The sequence below is a fragment of the Uloborus diversus genome, chromosome 8, assembly GCF_026930045.1.
Source record: "Uloborus diversus isolate 005 chromosome 8, Udiv.v.3.1, whole genome shotgun sequence".
Lineage (NCBI taxonomy): Eukaryota > Metazoa > Arthropoda > Arachnida > Araneae > Uloboridae > Uloborus > Uloborus diversus.
Window position 1 is genome coordinate 104,057,359 of NC_072738.1, and position 22,222 is coordinate 104,079,580.

At 31.0% G+C, this 22,222-nt stretch overlaps 1 protein-coding gene across 1 annotated transcript in view; it reads left to right on the top strand.

Moving 5' to 3' along the window:
* The window catches only part of LOC129228525 (myosin-13-like), a 61,822-nt gene that overhangs the window by 20,829 nt on the left and 18,771 nt on the right, over window positions 1-22,222 (top strand). Inside the window, exons 4-12 of the mRNA XM_054863204.1 lie at window positions 572-841; window positions 3,023-3,211; window positions 7,234-7,395; window positions 9,010-9,177; window positions 11,734-11,789; window positions 12,741-12,833; window positions 14,107-14,244; window positions 19,141-19,179; window positions 21,092-21,148. Of these exons, the coding sequence (XP_054719179.1) occupies window positions 572-841; window positions 3,023-3,211; window positions 7,234-7,395; window positions 9,010-9,177; window positions 11,734-11,789; window positions 12,741-12,833; window positions 14,107-14,244; window positions 19,141-19,179; window positions 21,092-21,148 (1,172 nt within the window). The remainder of the gene's footprint in view (window positions 1-571; window positions 842-3,022; window positions 3,212-7,233; window positions 7,396-9,009; window positions 9,178-11,733; window positions 11,790-12,740; window positions 12,834-14,106; window positions 14,245-19,140; window positions 19,180-21,091; window positions 21,149-22,222) is intronic.

Sequence of the window (22,222 nt, forward strand, 5' to 3'; positions counted from 1 at the left end):
GCCTTGTATATTACATATTTTTTCATTTTCTTAATGTAATTTAAGTCATAGTTTAGATGTCAAAAGTGTCTTAGTACTGATGACACTAATATAAATTGTATTAGTGTTTTTTAGTAACAAATAAGGTTTGCTAAAGTTAATGTCATTTGCATGCTATTTTATAAGAATTGTTGTAGATCTCTAATAGTATTAAATTGGCCTGTTTTGAACTAGAAATGTTTGATTAAATCATATTTTTCCTCAAATAACACAATTTGAAATTCCCATTTTTTCTCCCTCGAAACTTTGATCTATTCTTGTATGTTTTTCATTTCTTCATGTTTGCAGGTCTGGAATAAACCTTCTTTCAAAAATTATTTATGATATATTTTTATTATTATTATTATTTATCCTTTTTATTGGGAAGAATTTGTTTCTTTAATATACTATATTTATTCTGAAAATGTCAATTTTATGTTGACATTGTTTCTCTCTTGTCATTTAATACATGCTAGATGCTAGCATATATTTCCATCTAATCATTCTTAAATTAAAATGGCAGTAGGTTTTTAACTTTACTGTTTTTTTTCAGCCGAAGCTATTGCAGCATTGCATTCACTAAAGGAAGACATAAAAGAAGCAAATGGTAGTCTAACTGATTGTGGAGATATAATATCGACAAAGGACAGAAAATCAACAAGGAGCAATGAATCTTTTGAAAACATTGAACTATCTAGTGCCATAGTTGCAAATTTAAGTGAATTGAAGCTTTATATTAACTCTTTGAAACAAGCAGTTTTATCTTTCAAAGAAAAGATTACCTTGAAAGATTTAGAAGCATCCAAACTTGAGGCATCCATAGGTAACATTTATCTGTTATTTCCCAATTCATTATCATATAACGTGCAAGTCTGTATGAAAAGCATTGGAATCATTTATGGCATTTTTTTTTAGGATGTGGATTTCCTTTAACTTAATATATACTTATTTTGTTAGATCTTCATGATTCAATTTTATAATGAATCAAAATGTAATTTTTTAATGTTAGAAAGTAATTTTTTTTTGTGAAAATTACAATTTCAAGAGAAACATGTAATTTGTATTCACATTATAGTAGTAAATACCACAAACATGCAGTCCGTTGCATACCTAGCCTGAGTGACACCCGGGACGGTAATTTGGTACTCCCCCTACAAACCGGTACTCCCCCCTACAAACGCAAAAGAAAAAAATAATGTAAACATGAAATGAGTATTATCTAACACATGCTTAAACTAGTATGTAATGTGTGCATGGCATCTCTAAACACAATCCTAGGGTTTGTTGTTAGGAAAACCTTTTTTTTTAATGAATCTCAATGGTCAAATATATTTATTGTTCTTATGTTACATAATCAATTGCCGCTATTGCTTCTAAGGTATTTAGCAAGCTTTCAAGTTTCTAACAAAGATTAAAATCTGCCAAGTTCTTTAATTTTACAAAAAAATTACCCTTAAAACTTCATACACCAAAAAGGGAACACGTTTAAAAAATATAATGACTACATTTCAGTGAGGGAAAAAAAGATGAGTAATTCTGATCTAAGTTGTAATAAAATTTTAGCTTTTGAAACAAACAAAGTACATGCAATCAACTTGCTATACCTCAAAACCTTATAACTAGAATATCCCTAACCTCGAAGTTTTCATTTGGTCCCAAATTCTTGGGAAGGCTCTGGGGATTTCTCATAACTCGAACTATTAATAATTCGAAGGTTTTTAACCAGAACTTGGGACTTGAATTTATCAAGACTTGACGTCGTAATCGTCATGCCATTCATTTAGGGGGCTAGGGTTTTGGAAGATTAATGTATTTACATGTAAGTGACCGTGTTTTTATTTTTTCCTATAATATACATTGATTATATTCTCTTCCCTACCCCCCCCCCCCCAAAACGGACCCTTCACAAAAATTCGATCAACCATAACGGACCCTTCACAAAATTCCAATCAGCCAAAACAGACCTTCCACTAATTATTTATTGAAATGGAAAATCTGGAATAAAAATAACGATTTTTTTAAATTAAACTAGGGAAATCATCGTTTACGTGCGGATATGATCTGCTAATTCGGCAAAAAAAAAGTTGGCACTTCTGTGATGCTTGAGCAAGGGATAAATCACTAACTACTGCCAAATTTTACGCTTCTTATGTAAAATAAAGACAATCTGACCCTATGAAAAAGCTTAAATGAAACGCGATTGAGTGTGATTAGTTGAAAATGAGAAGAATAATACACATACAACCATTTTGTGCTAGCATGTGCTGTATTTAATAATGATTCAAAAGAAACTATTTTTGACGAAAAAAATCTCCAGTAAAAATTAATATCTCCTACCTGTAGGTTTGATTTCCAAACTGTTGGGGGAGGGGGGAGGGATCAGAGCATCGTGAAATCTTCATTGGAACGCCGGCTCCACAAAATTTTCAATTATTTCGCTATAATTGAGAATTATGAAACTGTTGAAATGTTTCACAGCGCTTCTGAATCATGAATAACAATAAAGAGCTATACAATGCAGGTATACTAGCTGTTTTCATTTTTATCTGTTAGTTATATCAGTGGCAAATCTGAGGAAGGAGCTACGTGTGTGTATGAGACTGCAGCCTCGCTCCCCACCTGCACTTAGTGAAACCAAAGTTTTTGCTTTTCTTTTGCTTTGTTGGAAGCGACATCAAGACAATATAAAAAAAATCGACCTCAGCAATCCCCCCCCCCTTCGGACTAAAACTCTGGCCTTGTCACAGAGTTATAGAGAGATGGGCACTGTAGGAAAGTTGAATGTCCAAAATAGCCGCCGCATTTTGTCAAAAGATAATAATTTTTGCTGAAATTCGCTTACTAAATTTGTAAGAATGGCCAAAAGTCATGGCCAGTAAGGTACACTGTTATAACTTGATCATAATATACAATTGTAAAATAAATGATAAGTGTTTCATACTCACTGCTTAATATGCATGCTAAAATAAAACTGAATATGAGTTTTATTCTGCATTTTGAATAGATCATATGAAAGAATCCCTTCATTTGGAAAAAAATAAGTCAAGAGAATTATCAGAGACTCTGAAGAAACAAAACTATGAATTTACTAGTCTACAAGAAAAGTTTCTATTTAAAGACAAAGAATTGAATGAACTACAAGAAGTTAAGAAGGAGCTGGATGAAAATGTATCTTCATTGAAACACAAATTAGGTATTAATATTACATTTTTAGTGCAAAGTCATACTGTAGAGTTTTTAATTTTGTCATTACACTTTACTCCCAATTATCCGTGTTAATTAATGCAGAGTGTACAAGGATAATGAAAAAACACGGATAATACGAAAATAACCAAGCATGCAGAAAAATGTGTATTTAGAGGCTATAAATAAAGTACATGGTGGCATGTAAAATACTTCAGGTTTAATTACGATATTCTGCTAATACAAAAAGTAATACATTAGTAGTATATTCAGTAAATTACCGCCCAATACCCAGGCTAAAGCAGAAATACATGAAATACATCGCCAGGTGGTAATTTACTGAATATACCATGCCTTGCCTTCAATCCTCGAGTTGAACCGAACCATTGCTTCGAGCACTCGTCTGGTCTGCGCTAATTCTATATTAGCTGCCAGTTTGTTTGGCACTCTTGGCTTCCTTAAGGTGTTTTCCATCTCCAGCTCAGTCTCTTTCCTATGCCAGGCTGATGAGTGCTAATAAGCACAAAAATGCAGTCCTCGGCTGGAAATGACTGAGCTGGCGGTGTATTTCATACATTAGTACTAGTAATGAAATATGTAATAAAATTTTGCATAATATTTTGCTTTAATTAATTTTTAAATTAAAATTTTTGGCTGCACGTATAATCTGCAAATCATATAATCCGCACTCGGATAATCGGGAGTACAGTGTATTTCATACAGTTTTGTTCAATTGTAATGTGTTATATATACAGTATACCTTCGATTTAATGATACCGGATTTAACAATTTCCTCAATTTAATGATACATTTCACTGATCCGGATTTGATTGCATTGAATATCTATGCTCCTCAATTTAACAATGTCCTTGATTTGACGATAACTTATTCCAACCTCTTGACACTCGTTAAATTGGAGTTATACTGTATTTAGATTTGAGAGTCTTGTGCCCGACAGATTTTTAATAAATTAGGCTTAATGCCTTACTGATAGTGAATTAGAAACTCCGCATAAAAGAGGAGAGAGGTGTCCATTAAGAGAGGATTTACTTTACCAGCTGAAAAGTAACTTCATAACTCATTAGAAATTTAATGAAACGTATAAACATTATTTTGTCTAAGGAAGTTATTTTAGCATGAGTAATGTATCTGGTTTGTTTGTCAAAAGAATTCATAAAAATACTTATAAAATTATGTATTGTTACCTTTGGGGAGAGGGAGGTACCTTGTTTTTAAAAAAATACCCTCCTCCCCCCCATTTAAACTTTTATATTGTTTCTTCGTGAACCAATTTTTTAAAAAAAAACCATGTGGTTTCTCTTTGAAACTTTTTTTTTTTTGAAAAACTAAATCATTTTCTCCCTAATGTTTCCATAAATTTTACATATGATTGGAAGATGTAAAATCCAATAAATGCAAAGTAACCAGCAAAGCTTTAGAGATAAATTACAGATTAAAAAAGAAAAAAAAATTAATGTAATGCAAATTTGCTAAATAATTTTTCTTTTTTTTCTTAAATCAACGCAATCTTTTTTATTAGGTTCTTAAACATAAGACCGACAAACTATGTTTTTCTAAAATTAGGTAGAGAAAAAATCTAAGTAGTTTGTTGTCTGTGTCTACTCATTTATTTTTCTTTCATTTCTCTTTTACGTTTTAAAATAACCCCCAAAAAGCAGATTTCAGCTAAAACTTCATTTTACTACCAAATTTGTTTAATTACTTAAGACTCATAGAGATAAATCATGTATCATTTAAGCAATCTATAGTATATATAAATCTAAACTATATAGGATGTTTCATTGGCAAGAGAAAGAAAAAACTTCGCTACTTTTTGTCATCTATGATAGACGATACAATCACAACAGGAAAAAAAGCCGAGTTGCCAACCTTAGAGATCCAGTTTGAGGAACATTTTGAAATTTTGCAAAGCAGCTTGGAATTTTGCATTAAATTCAACGAAAAAACTAAAACCACATATCTAAAATTGTTTTTGGGCTTCGATAATCATTTTAACCGCTAGCATAAGAATAAAAAACAGCTTTAAACACTTTGTCATGCTTGAAAACTCTCGGCCGGGAAATGCATAGAAACTGCAACTCCGCAAAATGCAGAGCAGTTGGCAACCTTGAAGAAGTATAAAATTTTGCAGACAGAACATTTCTGTGTAATTGTGTGCTCTTATAAAAAAAAAAAGGTTTACGTCAAATTTTTCATTTCTTGAAGAACTTCTTTAATTCCAACATAATAAAAGTGATGTATGAATGGGAGAGGAATAAATATATAAACATTAATTTTTAACATTAGAATGTCTTTACCATTGAGATGTGGTAAAAGAATAGTTCCATTATTTTGATTTTTATTGTAAAAAATAAGGAATACATTAGGGTTGGAAAAAAAGTTCAGAACTTGTCTTTTCATTTGAGGCTTTTAATTAAAAGGATTTTTTTTTAAGAAATTGTATTCCTAAACGCATTGAACCAGGAGAAATAATGTCACAATGGAAAACATAATGGTTTTCCTAAAGCCCAATTTGTCCTGTTTGTATAAGTCTTCTCAATGATACATTACATAAATTATTAGATGTGCTGTAACTTTTTTTTTATCTTGAAACAAAACATGTGTTGGTTTTTAGATTTTTAAAATTGTGAAATGTACATCAGACTTGTGATTTATTTGTAGATACTGCAAAATATGCACTATATATGATACTTGATTTTACTTTCACTTTTATTTGTATATTTTTCGTAGAAAGCTATAATTATGTGGAAATTTATTTGCAAGAGTTTATTTTTGGTTATTTATAATTATGTCAACTCTCACAGTAAATTATTTCTTTGGTTTTTCATTTGTGCCAAGGTCTATTTAATGAATTTATGGTACTTTTTTAACTCCCAACACGAAAAGGAAGTGGGTTATAAGTTCAATGTGTCTGTGTATATGTGTGTCTGTGGCATTCTAGCGCCTAAACGGATGGACCAATTTTGAAAAAGAAAATTTGTTCGAAAGGAGAAATGATTGAGAGTGTTCTAAGCTAGGTTGCATCTTTGGATGACATTAATTAACAAAGATATTAATCAAAAACCTCTAAAAGGTCTTTCACAATTTTTGCAGTGAAAACATAGTTAAAAATTTAAAAATTTAATACCAAAATAAAGAAAATTTTTTTTTGGTATTAAATTTTTATAAACAATTTCTGCCTCTGATAGAATGTGTTTGGAACTTCCATATTTCATAGAATTCGAATTATAACGTTTTTTTTTTAAAGCAGATTTTAATAACGGCTAAGCCTTTATTCATGCAATTGATACCCGAATTTATTGTTGGCCAACAAGGAAATAAAACGCAATGATTTAAGTTTTTATCAGTTGCCAGTTTCTATTTAATAGCAAATAAAATACTTGACATTGATTTGTAATATTAACAGGATTTTCAATTTTCCCCCTTGATTCTACAGTTGCAACTCAGTCGGGGGTTTTAAAATGTTTAATTTTATCGTTGCTTGTTAGTAGTTATAAATTTTCAAACAATATATTAATGTATAATAATCATTCAATATCCCCCAATAGGAAGCTCAACCTATAAAGAAATGAAAGTACAAGATTTTACTTTTAATTATTTAATTAATCATCAAGTAATTAGGTTCAAATGTGATTAAACATCCAATAACAATTAATTCACTAAATATTCATGGCTTTCCAAAAATAAAATCAATCTTAAATATAGTATTTAAACCAAATCAACCCGACTTAAACCAAAAAAAGGTATTTTAAACCAAAAAAAAAATATTTTTTAACAGATTTTTTTTCCAACCCTGTCATGAACTCACAGTCATCCCTATGCCGTTTATCATATCTGAAAAATAATGAATAGCGTTATTTGTAAATACAGTAGGAGGGGGATCGCATATGTATTTTATCTTAGAATTTAAGCATATTCAAATCAGCGATATTCAACTATATTATTATCTCTAATAGATGTTATATGTTTCATTTTCAATGGTTTTCTTATAATGATTATCTTTCTATGTAGATGCTGCTTCTATTCATAGCGACTTGATTCTCACCCTTGAAAGGCGTGAATTAAGCGCAACTGAGAGCTGTAAAGCACTTTCGCAACAGTGTGCCCAAGAAAAAGCTAAATATGAGGAACTTGAACAGAAATTGAGCCAAACAGAAAAGGAAAGCCAAAAAAGTATAATTGCATTTTTTAATTTCAATAGTGAAAATTTTGAATTGGTTTTTACTCCCTAAAACTGTCCAAAAGTATATTGAAGCTAAATTGATCTTAATCTAATCAATTTGTATTTACTGCAATATTAGTAATGCATAATGTAAATATTTATTACTTGAAATTAATAAATATTTAATATTTTTTCTGAAATGTTTACTTTTAAAATTTGTTTACATAAAAAAAATGTCAATAACTCCTTAACATAAAAACTTCCTTGTGTAAGAGTCTTGTTACGAAAAGAAATTTGCAACCCTGTCAAACTTATAAATTTTAGTTCCATTTTAGAACTCAGAAGACTGCTATTGAATGTGTTACATTCAAAGCAAGGAAAAAAAATAGTAATTTAATGGTTTTTGCAGTATAATGGGATACGTTATGTTTGAACAAAGCTCTTATTTTTTGGATTTAGTGCAATTTTTCTATTTAATCTAATGCCATTCTGCCTCTGCAATAAACAAATAATGTAGCAGCTTGATAAATTTTTAAAAAATACATCAGCTGTTTCCTGGAGTAGACTGGTGGTAATTTGATATCAGATCATGAAATTGCACAGTAGTCCAGTAAAATTAGCATTTTACTTGGGCAAAATTTAAACCCAAGATTTTTCTTCACAAAAAGCTTTGCTATGTCTTCCTCAACAACATCCCAAAAGTACCCAACTTTGTGCTGTTTGCTTCCCCTCCCCCCCTTTTTTTTTTGGTTAACACGTTCATTGTGGCTCATCAATATCAATTTTATGCATCAAGTTACTGTCTGAGGTGCAGTGAACTGTTGACCCTATCTAAAATCGGAGCTTTGGCTACAGTCGCACTTTTCACAAAATTGGAGAACACTATCTAAATTAAGAAAATGCAGCAAAGATGCACTATCCAAGAGTGGAAGCATTTGTATTTAGTTTTCAACTAGGGTTGAAACACATTGAGGCATTTAGAAAGATATTTGAACATATTCATTAACACTCAAGTGTTTTGCTGAAGCCTTTTTTTTTTCCAATGTTTGCTTTTTTTCTACAGAACCTTTTAATTCAGCTTCAACCCTGCCTGAAACCTGACGCTGATAACATTCCTTGTCTTGAACTCATTCATGAACTTTGTAACCAGAATTTATCAAAGCCGGAGGCTGAAAATGAAGACATTTATAACTCCTAGAGCTCTAAATGCTTTAGGAAATATAAGTGTCTTCATTTTTGCAATATTATCCTTGTTGGTGAATTAAGTAAATAACTTTATTTGAACCCATCCTGTTGATACATAATTTGTTTTTAAGACGTTCAAAATGTGTTTTAGACTCATTTGCAAAAATAATAATAACGCAATTAAAATTATGTTGATTTTGAAATTTCAATGCCTGGATATATTTTTTAATTATTAAACTTTACAAAGTTAACTTTTATGTTAGACATTTGTTGCTAATAGTATTTGTGTTTATTAGCATATGAAATCAATAGTTTTACTGTTTCAAAAATGCTTGTAAAAAAAATTTCTTGAACTGCTAAAACTTTTGCTGTTAAAAATAATAATAACTAGGAATATTTATGACTGATGCACTAATTTACAACATCCTCCTTCTTTACAGAACTAGATATCTTGTATGATTTGATTGAAGTTCTTGAAAGATGTGAGTATATGTCATACTGCTCTCAGAAAAAAAATATTTTGGATTCCCAAATGTATAAAGAAAACATATCTCATTTGAAAAGAACTGTGGAGTGTCAAGAAAATGCTACAGAAGATTTAGAGAAAGGTATTATCTGTTTATCAGTGGTTTTAAAATTCATCCTTTCACCATTTTGTGGAAACTTGTCTCATTTTAATTTTATCTTCCTACCAGGGGTGTTTGTAATCTGAAAATTTTGGGTTGCCGTTTTCGAAAATTTTGGACTAACAACATATTCTAAAACTGAAATTAGGAAATAATAATAATAATTTTTGTATGCATATTAGAAGAGTTATTACGGAAGAGGGGTTTGCGTTTTCTCACAGTTTCCGAAAATTTCATTGTCTTTAGAAAATGAGTCCCTTATCACCCCTGCTTCCTCCTTTCTGCTTGGTAATTTGAAAACATATTCCTTTTTTTTTTTCTCTCTATCATCTTTAGAATAAATGTGTTGCAAAATTTGAGCAGTTTATAAATCCATGATGGTTCATTTTCATTGTAATGTCATGGCAGCTATTTGCAGCTGCAGGATGTTGTGAGCTCTTCACCAATCGGATTTTACTTTGTTCCTCCAAAGTGACCAATAAATTTCTTCCTTTCTATAGAGTAGTGCTTCAAGTAATGTGAACTTGTATTGGGTATGTGAGACAATTATAATTAGGTCATTCCACATCAATTCAGCCAGCCATGTAATCCATGTTCTCGGATTTTGAAAAAAAATTGGCGTGCTTAATATGTCTGTGCCGGGGACTAATCTTGTGTATTTTTTCTTTCCTGTGTAGTCGGGTTTTTGTTTTACAGACGCTCAAACTTTTGAAAAAATTCATTTTTTGTCATTCGCTAAGCTCAATCTGTATACATATGTATATCTCTAACAAACTGTCTGGCACGGAAGTCATTCAATCTCCCTCAAATTACACATAATTGTTGATAAAAGCTTGTGGAATTTGAAAAAAATATTCGAAACTTAAATAATTTTATAATATTTTAATGAAAAATAAATAAAATGTGACAAGCTTTGTTTTCTTCTTTTTTTGAGATAAACAAGAGTTGACAAAAAAAGAGGATTTTTCAATGAGAGGTAGAGGTACATTCAATAAGATAATAAAATAAGAGGGGTATTCAATAAAGTAGATATTTAAACTAAAGCTAAAGGTGCATTCTATGACTACAAAGAAGAAAATGTATGGCTTCTTTGGGTTTTGGTTGATAATATACAATGCATGCATTTTTTTTATCTATTTTTGAAAAATTGATATCAGAAGATATAATTTATAATTTTAATTTAAATTAAAATAATATTTTTATGTCTAAAATGTAGTTTTAACTGTCTTCTACAAGTGCAATATACATTCATGTATTTTTTATAATGTATGATTTGAAAAGGATGTGCAAAGGAGAGAGTTTGGTAGAATGTCATAAATAACATTTGTGGAAAAATATTTCTGAATATATTTTTTGAAACTAATCTGAATGACCTGTTTTGCAAGTGTGCTGACATACCAAAAAAGTAATTTATTTCAATCGTTTGAAGCTTACAATTGAATAAATTATTTCAGAAAGGGAGTAAGTCCTGCGGGAAGCCATTGGACTTACGCTTTTTCTGAAAAAATTGATTCAGTTGAGTTTTTGGTAAAAGTAAATTTAATAGGTTAATAAGACTTATTGATGTTATATAGTTACGAATTTATTAGTGTACTGACACTGTACATATTCACCTCAATTTTTAGGAAATACAGTTAAACATCATTTATCTTTTATCCTATTATACGTTTTTTTCATTTATGTGCTTTTTTCACATAGTCTCTTCAAAAACGTGTAAACGCTGCTTCATTGTAGTACAATTACAGAACTTTTTGCAACACTTTTAGTGTCTCAGACAGTAGATAGGAGTATGCAGGCAGTGGAATTAGAATATTCAAAGAAAGTAGCATTACATAATGGCATTTTGCCATTACAACAAAAAAAACCCACCTGTAACTTCTCTATCTTGTTGATGCCAACAGATGAAGATTTCTTCAGACTTGTTCCAAAAATGCATCTAATGTTGATAAATTTAAAGTTTTGGGTGTGATAAATGTTTTACGATTATCATATTTTGCAGCATATTTACCTAATAACATGATCGATGTCTGAGAAACCTTTGCCTACTGCTTGATGTAGTAAACAATACTGTTTTATGTGCAGTGGTATCTCTGAACTATGTGTTTGGTGAAAATTTTTCACTGAAATCTTAAAGTGTTATTACTTTTTAATTTTACGGTTTTCTTTTTTTTACTATAATGTCAAAATAACATTATTTAATACATGAGTGGAGTAAACTTTTCAATACTTTTCGTAAAATATTCTTCAAATTCAACTGTCAGCGTAACTCCTGCATTCTGCTCATGATAATAAAACTAGCAAAAGGTTCTGTAATTGTACTATTCCTTTCAAGTTGAGGTTAGTATCTTCAGTGTCAGTATACGTAAAAAATTGTGACAACATGACATCAATAAGACCCATTGCAAGACAGATCATTCATTGCTCCAGGGTGTCTGCCTATGCCTACTTCAAAATATTCTGAATATTTAAGTAACAATTTTATTTATATAACATTTATTTCCTTTGTTTTTAACTATTTTATTTATATATTTTTTTAAGCTCTTTGTGATGTACAGAAACAGTTAAGAGATCTGCAAAAATCATCTCAGGAAAAAGTAAGCATTGTTTTGATTATGTGCTTTTATTATAATAATAAATACACCCGCCCTATGTAGTGCTTCTTGGGAAAATAACAAAGAAGGGCAAAAAGAGTGATTTAAGCAGCTGATTTTTGCATCTACAAAACATCTAGTTTATTCTTATATTAGGGTGAATTTCTTAATTAAAAAAATACTAAATAAATTTCCTTTATTTTGAATGAAACAAATCAAAAATATTTCAATTGTTTTTTAGAGAAATAAGATTCTATGAATTATAATTGAGAGTATAATGAATTTGAATTCACACAGAACAATTAAATAACATGCCTGTTTTATTCCTTGATTGAAAGGGAAAGCAAGACAAGTCTCCTGTAAAATGCAATGTTTTTACTAATTAAGTGGTCTCAACTTTAAAGCAAAGCCTTCTTAGATTTGGGGGGGGGGGGGGGCAGACAGATGAAAGACGTGATATATCCAAATGAGCGATATAAAGAGCTGCAATATAACAAAGGGGTTGCTTACATTAAATTAAAATTTCAAAGTTAAAATAGTTCATTGTGAGTTTGGGTATTTTTTTTTTTTTTTAAAGCAACATTAGCCATTTTTGACTTCTTGTTTTTCCTTTTTATCAATCACTCTCTCTCATATTAAATTCTTGTATTGTTTTGGGTAAGACCTTATGGCTATCCAGTAGAGACATTTTGGAAAGGGCATGTTTTGGTACTCAAAAAGAACCTAACCAGATGCCCAGCACGATTTGTCATTATACAATTATTTTTTATATCTGCAAATATCTCCTCTATATCATTCAATCATTAGACTTATGCACCTGTAAGCATGAAATAATGTAAAAAGGATTGTTATTTTTTTAAAGCAATCTTGATGGGAAAAGGCTGTTTAAAATAAGAGGTATGACTAATTTTCATTGATTTGCTGCAAGTGATTATTTTCTTCTTTTAATTTCAGCTTGATGACCAGGAGCAGAAGGTAAAACAGCTGAAACAAAAAAATGATACCCTCATGGAAGAAAATGAAAAAATGAAGCTAAAACTGGAAGAGGTATTGTTTTTAAATTTTATTTTTATTTCAGAATTTTCGCTTCAAATAACTTTTAAATGCTGATATTCTGATGTCGTTAGCAGTGCAATTTAAAATAAGCATGTTTTTTTCTTTATTTACTTTCCTGTAAATGTCAAACAATGAAAAAAAAAAGTGTGAAGGCTTAATGCATCCCAAAAATATTGCTAAAAGCAAAAAATAAAATCAAAAATAAATAAGATTGAAAAAAAAATGAAAAACGAACTATTTCCAACAAAATTTGTTCAAGCAAATCCACAAGTTTGGGATCTATATTTGTTTTAAATTTCCCCGTAATTGCTACACTTGGGTTTTTTGAGCCGTTCAAAGCTGAAGGAAAAGTGTTTGAATTAGAAAGTGAAAAATAGGAATGAGGAATGTCCTAACGGACATCATTCAAACAAAAAGAGTTTTGTTAGAATCAGACTACTCACTAAAATTTATGCCGGGGGGGGGGGCAGACCAACAGACACATTTTCCCGATCTTAAAACCATACTTTCCAATTTTTAATTTTTGAATACTTAATTTTATTCATTTGTGACTTCTTTTTGTTTTAAGCAAAACTTTTAAGATGCATTGAGCTTTCTTCCATACTTTTTACTTTCTTCTATATCTAATGTAGAGAAGAAAGTATTGACTTTATGAAAATTGTCAAACTTGGAGGGATTTGCTCATTTTGAGGTCAGGTCCATTTTTGGATAATGTCTGTCTGTGTGTCACTGGCTTTTTGTGGCCTCTCTACAGCAAAAACTACTGCGTGAAATTAAATGAAATGTGGTACACATATGTACCCGAATTTGAACTTATGCCCTTTAGTTGGCGTGAATTCTTCCACGGGAAGTGGAGCAATCAAATGTTTTCTCTATTATGCTGCCTGTTATACCTAAGAAGTAGCTGCTGTTTCAAAGTTAATTTTAAATATTTATATTTTTGCTGAAGGAAAACAATTTGGGGCTGTCCAAAAGTGTCGCCATTTTTGACCCATCACCCCTTTGCCGCAAAGTGTCGCATTTCACCTTGCTCCCTACTCTCTTTGTCTTATGTCTCACTTGTCCCCCCCCCCTGTCCCAAATTTCAAAAATTCAACATCCAACCTGATGTGCTTATGGTATTGGAAAACTGACCAAGCCTGTAGTTTTTTGTATGTCTAATGAAATTTTCAACTCCTTCCTTTCCCAATTTTGTGTTTGTTTTAATTTATGATTCCCTGAGTTCTATTTGTGTGTATAAAAGTAATTATTCTTCCCTGTCTAGCTTAAAAAACAAACTTTGGAACTGCGCATAGTAGAGGAGGAAAATAAACAGCTAAAATCTAAAGTGCTTCAACACGAATCACAGCCCGAAAGCAGCAAAAGAGTTTTGAAAGAAAGAGGGAATCGAGATTATTCTGTGGTACAGTTTTAATCCAGTTTTCATTTTATAAGCTAATGTATATGGTTTTAAATTTGATCTTTTTAACCATCAAAATATTTCACATTAAAAAATTAAAGCTTTTATAATCTGTTAAAGAAATTTTTCTCTTTTCAAACGGCATTAAAAAAAATCTAATTTTTGGGGATATAGTTATATGTTTATAAATTAGAACATACTACAGTCGACGCTCATTATAACGACCACACATTATAAAGACCGTCCCATTATAACGACCAGTGGTAGAAGTCCCAACTTTGTTCCTATAAACTCTATGTTAATTTGCTTTCGTTATAACGACCGTTCTGTATCGTCTAATCCAATACAGCGACCGAATCAGCGGACGCTATTTCTTGTGTTCTTTCCAATAAAACAAATTTGTAGCTTAAAATGACATTGATTATTGTTTACGGACATCTGCCTGAAGTTTTCAGTGTCAAATAGAACTTTAAGAGGGGGTGGGGGGGCATTACCATTCACCACAGCTAGCACAGAAAAAATAATGGAAGGAAAAATCGAGAAAATTCCAGATTCCTAAGAAAAGGGAGTTGACAGATGTATTGGTAGTTTGGTGTTTGAATCTACTATTTTTAAATATTTGGGGTTCTCGGGGGACTTTTAAATGTTTCTTTGGAAAGCAAGAGAAACACAATTAATCACCTATATCTGAAACAGAAAATAATGTTTTGAGAAAATCACGTCTGCTAAAAAGGCAGACCTCTGTTTCTGGTTTTATCTTCAGAAATTGTTGTGGTAGTAGTAGTAATAGTAGATCTGAAAGTGTGTAACATTTTCCTCCCTATATTTTCTACTTTAAAACTTGTTTAATATTCTGTCATAATATTTTGCACACTACTTTTCTAAAAATTCCTATGATAAAAAACATTTGGGCATGCATGATGACGGTGTACATTTTTTAAATTTATACCTCTTATAACGACCACTCGTTATAAAGACCTTTTTCTCTGGGACGGAGATGGTCGTTATATCGAGCGTCGACTGTATTATAAAACGGAACAAATTATAAGACTTTATGTCTTAATCATATTCATTATGACTTTAAAATAAATAATAATAATTCTCACTATAAAAAGCAATTTTAATACCCTGTGGATTTACTTCTATGCTTTTGCTTGCTTTATGTTTCCTTGCTGTCCTTACAAAGGTGAACTTTGTTCCATTGTGTGTGCTTTTCTTGTTATCAGGGTGCGTATGCAACCTAGAAAACCTTGTAAGTCCTGGGAAAATTAGGAAAATGCAAAAACAAAAAACTAGGAAGTCCTTATTTTCTTATTACAATTACTCAAGCAATGTGACATGATGGATTGGTGCTGGAATCTGCCAAATTTTGGAGTAAAGTAGTCTAAGGTTTAAAATTCTATGAGTCAGAGTCTCATTTTCCCTTAAAGTCTATCTCTGCCAGTGCTTGCGGAGCTCAAGCTGTACTGATTTTGGATGGGAAGAGTTGGGGAGGGGAAGGCTCTAAAATTAATTTCCCCCAAATCTACAACCCTGTATAAAACATAAAAAGTAGAAAGCTTTTCCAAAAAGGGGGGGGGGGGGTCTTTTTGGCAAAGTGGTTTTGTACTGGCCAAAATGGATGTAATTTTTCTATAGAGATATAGTTGCAAAACTTAATATTTTTCAGTTTGATAATCTCATACAAAAAATAAATATGATTTAAATTTCATGCTCAAATATTCTGTTTTAATTAATTCTGTTTTTTAACTGTGTTGAATTTCGTTCCATTTGTTTTTATACTTACCACATCCTTGAATTTTGACATGAAAAGTCCTTTAAATTACTGGATTTTTACTCTACAATTGCCTAAGACCAAACTGAAATCATAATTTTTCCTAATTTTAAGAATTACTTCGGATTTGAAAAGCTTAGAACAATGGCCCTTGGATTGCCATCCACTCAGAAGTTTAATGAACTTAAATAACTGAAACAAAAATTTATTATTTTTCTCTTGAAATTTACTTTATTCTTTGCTGTAAATCAATTCTTGCTAATTCTTTTATTTTTTCAATCTCAAATAATTTGTTTATTGTTTTACATTTTAAAGCAGGAGACTAGTAACTAAAGGGAGCATGTTGGTTAAGAAAAGCTGAGGCAAATATCCCAAATCATGTGGTTTTCTTAAAATGTATTGTTGACACCTTTTGCGGGGATACCAGTGAAGGAATCTCGTTTTCTTTCTATGCTTTACTTTAAATGCTATCGCATGCCTTGAGATTATGAATTCAAGAATGGAGGGTTCTAATCCCTCTACATTTTATCACTTATCAATAATTAACAACAGGGCAGTTCTCAAAAGGTGGGAGCAAACACAGGCCTCAACTTTGAAACTTCAACACACCAAATAACTTTCAGTTTAATTGACTCAAAAATTTTTGAGTTAAATATTAATACTGTATAGAGACAAGAATTGACATAAATTATGGAAAAAATGCCTCTTCAAATACCCTTGAAAAATATTTTCTTTGCTAAAAGGCACAATTTTGGACATACCAAAATGTTAACTGAGCAAATGTACCATTAAAGAAAATTTTTTTTTAAATTATTACCATACGTTTCAAAAAAAAAAAAATTGCAGGTATGAATTGAACACTGAATAATTTTTTGTTAATATTTTACACACATAACAAAAGTAAAGACAGATTATTTACTTTGGTAAACGATTTTAGAAAAAAGTAAGTTTGAAATTTGATGCATGTCCAGAAGTTACGATCTTTACAATGCTATTATTTGAGAATTAAGTATATGATGTTTTCGTTTTTAAAAGTATTTATCGATCCTCAGGATCAATTTTTAATTGTTTTAAAGTGTTTTCATAAGCTTTTATGCAGTCTTTTAGAAGAAAAATAATTTTTCTTAACATACATGTGAGATGTCCAAATGGCGTTACGATCTTGACGCCGATAATTCGTTTCCCGTTTTATTCATAATTTTTAATGAACCACTGTCTTCTAACCTCAATAAAAAAGGTTACAATAAGTTATCTTCTTTAATCCATAGGTATTTTGCATAATTAATACGTTACACCATTAAACAATACATAAATTACAGTAGAAAACATGGCTGGTTATGATCGTAACGAAAGCCATTTTGCGCTAAAATCGCCAAGCAAACCTCCGTTGGCGACAACACAGTATACGATAAGCTAAAGGTTGCAGAGGGGGAATTCCAGTTTGACAAATGTAGTTTATTGTCAGCTGCATTAGTTTTGGCGACTTTATCACCTGCGCTAGCAATTCCCCCCCCCCCCCCCCCCCCGCTTTTGTTATTTAGAATTTTTTTTTCTCGTCTTCCTTTTGGAAACATAATTTAACGATCTCCAAATAGAAATACGAATTTCTTTTTTCAATAATTTTTTTTAGACATCGTTTTAATTCTTATGACATTAGAAAAAATATTCATTATTAAAACTGATATCACTTCTTACATTTGTATTATTTTTAATTTGAAGCTTTATTTTTTAACCTTTCATCACTTCTTCAAAATCATTCCAAAACTTTATTATATGTAAAGAGCAGTATGTATAGCCATTCAAGTACTTCATTTTTATCCTCTTTATTATTAAATTGCAAAATTCAAAAAGTAGTAAATAAAATTTTCATTGGAAAAGTTAAAAGCGGATTAACAATTGTCAAAAATGCTGAAACTTACATTATGATGATGTCCAAAATCTGTTACCCTACAGACTGCTGATTTTATTTGCTAATTAACAATTTTTACAAATACCTGCTGTCTTTTCATGTTCATATATTGTGTTCTAGGTATGCATACTGTAGAATAAAAGCAAAATTGATGTCAAATTTGAAAATTTTTGAAATTGCTCAAAGTTAACTTTTTTGTTCCCACCTTTTGAGAACTGCCCAACAGTTACTTATGTTCATGAAATACACCGCCAGTTCAGTCATTTCCAGCCGAGGACTGCAGTCTCGTCCTTATTAGCACTCATCAGCCTGACATAGGAAAGTGACTGAGCTGGAGATGGAAAACCTCTTGAGGAAACCAAGAGTGCCAAACAAACTAGTAGCTAATATAGAATTAGCGCAGACCAGACGAGTGACCGAAGCAATGGTTCGGTTCAACTCGAGGATTGATGGCAAGGCATGGTATATTAATGACTGAGCTGGCGGTGTATTACATGTATTTCTGCTTTAGCCCTGGCTATTGGGCCGTAATTTACTGAATATACCATGCCTTGCCATCAATCCCCGAGTTGAACCGAACCATTGCTTTGGTCACTCGTCTGGTCTGCCCTAATCCTATATTAGCTACCAGTTTGTTTGGCACTCTTGGCTTCCTTAAGAGGTTTTCCATCTCCAAGCTCAGTCACTTTCCTATGCCGGGCTGATGACTGCTAATAAGCACGAAACTGCAGTCCTCGGCTGGAAGTGACTGAGCTGGTGGTGTATTTCATGTATTTCTGCTTTAGCCCTGGCTAAAGGGGCGGTAATTTACTGAATATACCATGCCTTGCCATCAATCCTCAAGTTGAACGGAACCATTGCTTCGGTCACTTGTCTGGTCTGCGCTAATCCTATATTAGCTACCAGTTTGTTTGGCACTCTTGGCTTCCTTAAGAGGTTTTCCATCTCCAGCTCAGTCACTTTTCCTATGCCAGGCTGATGAGTGCTAATAAGCACGAAACTGCAGTCCTCGGCTGGAAATGACTGAGCTGGCGGGTGTATTTCATGTATTTCTGCTTTATCCCTGGCTATTGGGTGGTAATTTACTGAAAATTACTTATATTGTTTTACAAACTGTTTTTACTGAAGAATGTCGCTTCTTCTTAATTAAAGAAATTATATGCTGTAATTCATATAGAAATAATACAAGTGATTGAAAATCTTTTCTGGATTTTAGGAAACTGATGACGGGAAAGCTGATGGGGCAAAAAGAAAGGTACTTTCCTCTCCATTTCTATAATTCCAACCAAACTGTTATTTAAAAGTGGGGTTATTTCAACATCCTTTTTTTTTTAATCAAAATCTATGTTACAGTACAGAACCATCTATCTGGTGTCCATGAAATATCTAAAAATTCATAATTTTTTTCATAAATACTTTTTATACTTGTTTATAATTCAGGACTACAAATTGAGAACTACAAGCAAAAAAGCATACAGCTTTTTACGGCATCCAGAGAAGATGGTTCAGTAGCTTAATCCCCAAACACTTCACTGTACAGGGTCAGTTATACCGAGTTTGTGGACCTATATATATATATACACTCATGAGCTTAAGCAAAATAGCTGCAATTGTGAAGATAATCTTTTCTTTAATGCAAAGTTTACTTCCTCCAACTCGATTGTGGTCTCCAATTAGGATGAAATTGAAGTCTGGATGCCGTAACTAGCTGGTTGCTGTTCGCTTATAGTGTACTGTAGCTATAGGGAAGCAACTCTCAGTTTGATCAAAAATGATTATGTTTTCAAAAGTTAAGAATTTTACTACTGATATTCCCCCCCCCCCTTACAAAAATCATACATTCATGATAAGTGCTTTAAATCTAGTACTTCACATCAAATTTAAAATCCTTTTTTTAATTTCTCTGTGGAATCATATTATATTTATTTGATATTTATATTACTGCAATTTAATTTAGCTGATATCATTTTTGTGAATTATTTGAAATTTTATATCTTAATAAAGTTGTAATTGATTTTAAGTTACTAATTTAAGCTATAAGAATTTCAACAGGGTGTAAAAAATAGAAATCATGAGATATTATATAGAATAGCAGATAATAAGTTTGCAAATTATAGAGATTGCAAGATATGTTGGAGTATTTAAATATTAAGATATTTTCTGTAGGAATGCGCCAATTGATCGCCCAAAGCGTTTCCAACTATTCATAATAAGTCAAATTTTGTTAATTAATCAGCAGGAAAAATATTTTTTTCAACTTTTTGCAATGTAAGTATAACGTGTAGAATGAAAGTGTACTTCCTAAAATAGTAGTAAAAATAATGTAATTGCACAAAGCTGAATGAAATATTGAAATTTATCCTCACAGCTGACATTCATTCAACACAATTGTGAGATTTTAAATCCAGGTACTTTTAAATTGTCATGTATAAACATGAGTATTTCATGATTGTCAGGACATAAACTATTTCTGGTTCATATATATTTCCTTCTATGCTAAATAATTCTTCTCTTTATTTCATTATTTCACTGATCATTTGATTTTTAAAAATTTCATGTGCATGTTTTGTTTTTTTGACAAAGAATGATAGTTGAAGCAAAGTTAATTTTTCTTTTGTGAATAAATGCATATTTTCATTCAACCTGCTTCATATGTCAATACTTTTCTCTATGCCCTACCCTTTAGCTTGGTGCTTTAAGATTTCCTTACAATATTCATATAGAACAAAAGTCTTGGACTAAGTGGTTATCAATAACCTATGAAAGGTAGCTACAAAGTTAAAAGCTTCTACTGAATGCAACTGACTAAATATTTGAATTTGCATGTCTATAGTTGGGGCAAACCTAACCTGGCAGCTTCATGAGGCTGTACTTAGGATTTGCATAGCCTTCACAATACTGCCAGGTCAGGTTTGCCCCAGCTATAGTAACAATAATGTAAGTTTATTTAACAGTAATTTGAAAATTTGCTCACAGAAATTGTATGAAATTTTGAAAAATTATTTTGAAAATAAAAAGGAACACGAATTTGTAGTATTAAAAATCATCATTAATCAGCTGATTAACATTATCCCATTAATCAGTAATTGACATATTTACGCATCCCTGTCCCAACCTTTAAATTTATAGTTTTTTGATTAATATGATGATTTCTTCTTTTGTTTCAGTCAAAGAAAACATCTGTAAGGAAAAAGGGAAGTTCCGAAACAAAGGAAATAGAATCAGTAAGCATTTCATAAATTTCTAAATTATCATGGATAGTTTGAATATACATGTGTAATTATTAGTATGTCTAGTTCACCATGAAGGTAGTTGATGGGAGAAAAATGTAGGTAGCAATCTTTGGAGAACATTCTGCACTAAAGTTATTAATGAAATGGTTGTCTGTGCAAAAATGCAAACTAACAATTTCATGCAAACAGGTTCAACATATTTCAAGAATATTAATTTTATCCATCCAAATAATTTTAACAGAGGTGTGCATTTTATTTCAAAGATGCTTTTAAAAAGTAGAAAAAGATTAATTAAGAAAATGATTCTTACAAAAGTAAGTTTTTCTAATTTAGAGATACAGTAACCCCTTGTTATATCGCGCTTTTCGAGAAGCAACAAAAATTAACAATATATCCAGAAACGAGATATATCTGAGGTCATAAAAAGGAAATATTCATTTAACATACATATTAATGATGTGTATACCAACTTAATTATTTATTACTTAGTAGCTAATTGTCTTATTGGGACATTTTTTTTTAAATTAAAACAGAATTCTTTCTAATTTTTCTTAAAAAATAAAAATAATAATTTATAGTACTTCTATTGTTTTATAGTGCAATACAAATCAAGAGTTGCAGTTTAAATTGGAACAAATTCAGATGGATGGACAACATACCAGTTTTGTTAATTTGTTTAAAAAAGATTTTTTTTTTTTTTTTTGAAAAATATAACTTTTTTGTTTTATGATGTCAAGTGTAAAGCTAACTTTTTTTTTTTATAAAATAATTTTTCAGGAGGCAAAGGAAGAGCGCAATGTATCTGAATGAACGATAATACTAGGGATTACTGAACATATAATCAATACATACACACACCTCTGAACGAAATTTTTTATTGACTTATTTTTGTCTTACGGAAAATTGATAATTTTACTCATAGGTTTTTTTTTTAAAAAAAAAGGCTAAATTCTGTAAATTTTTTATAAATATTTCGAATTTCTTGCAGGAGACAATTTCCCTCCCAGACCAAGGAAAGAAACTGAAATTTTGGCAGAAGTTATGCCCTGGAATTATTTAAATTCT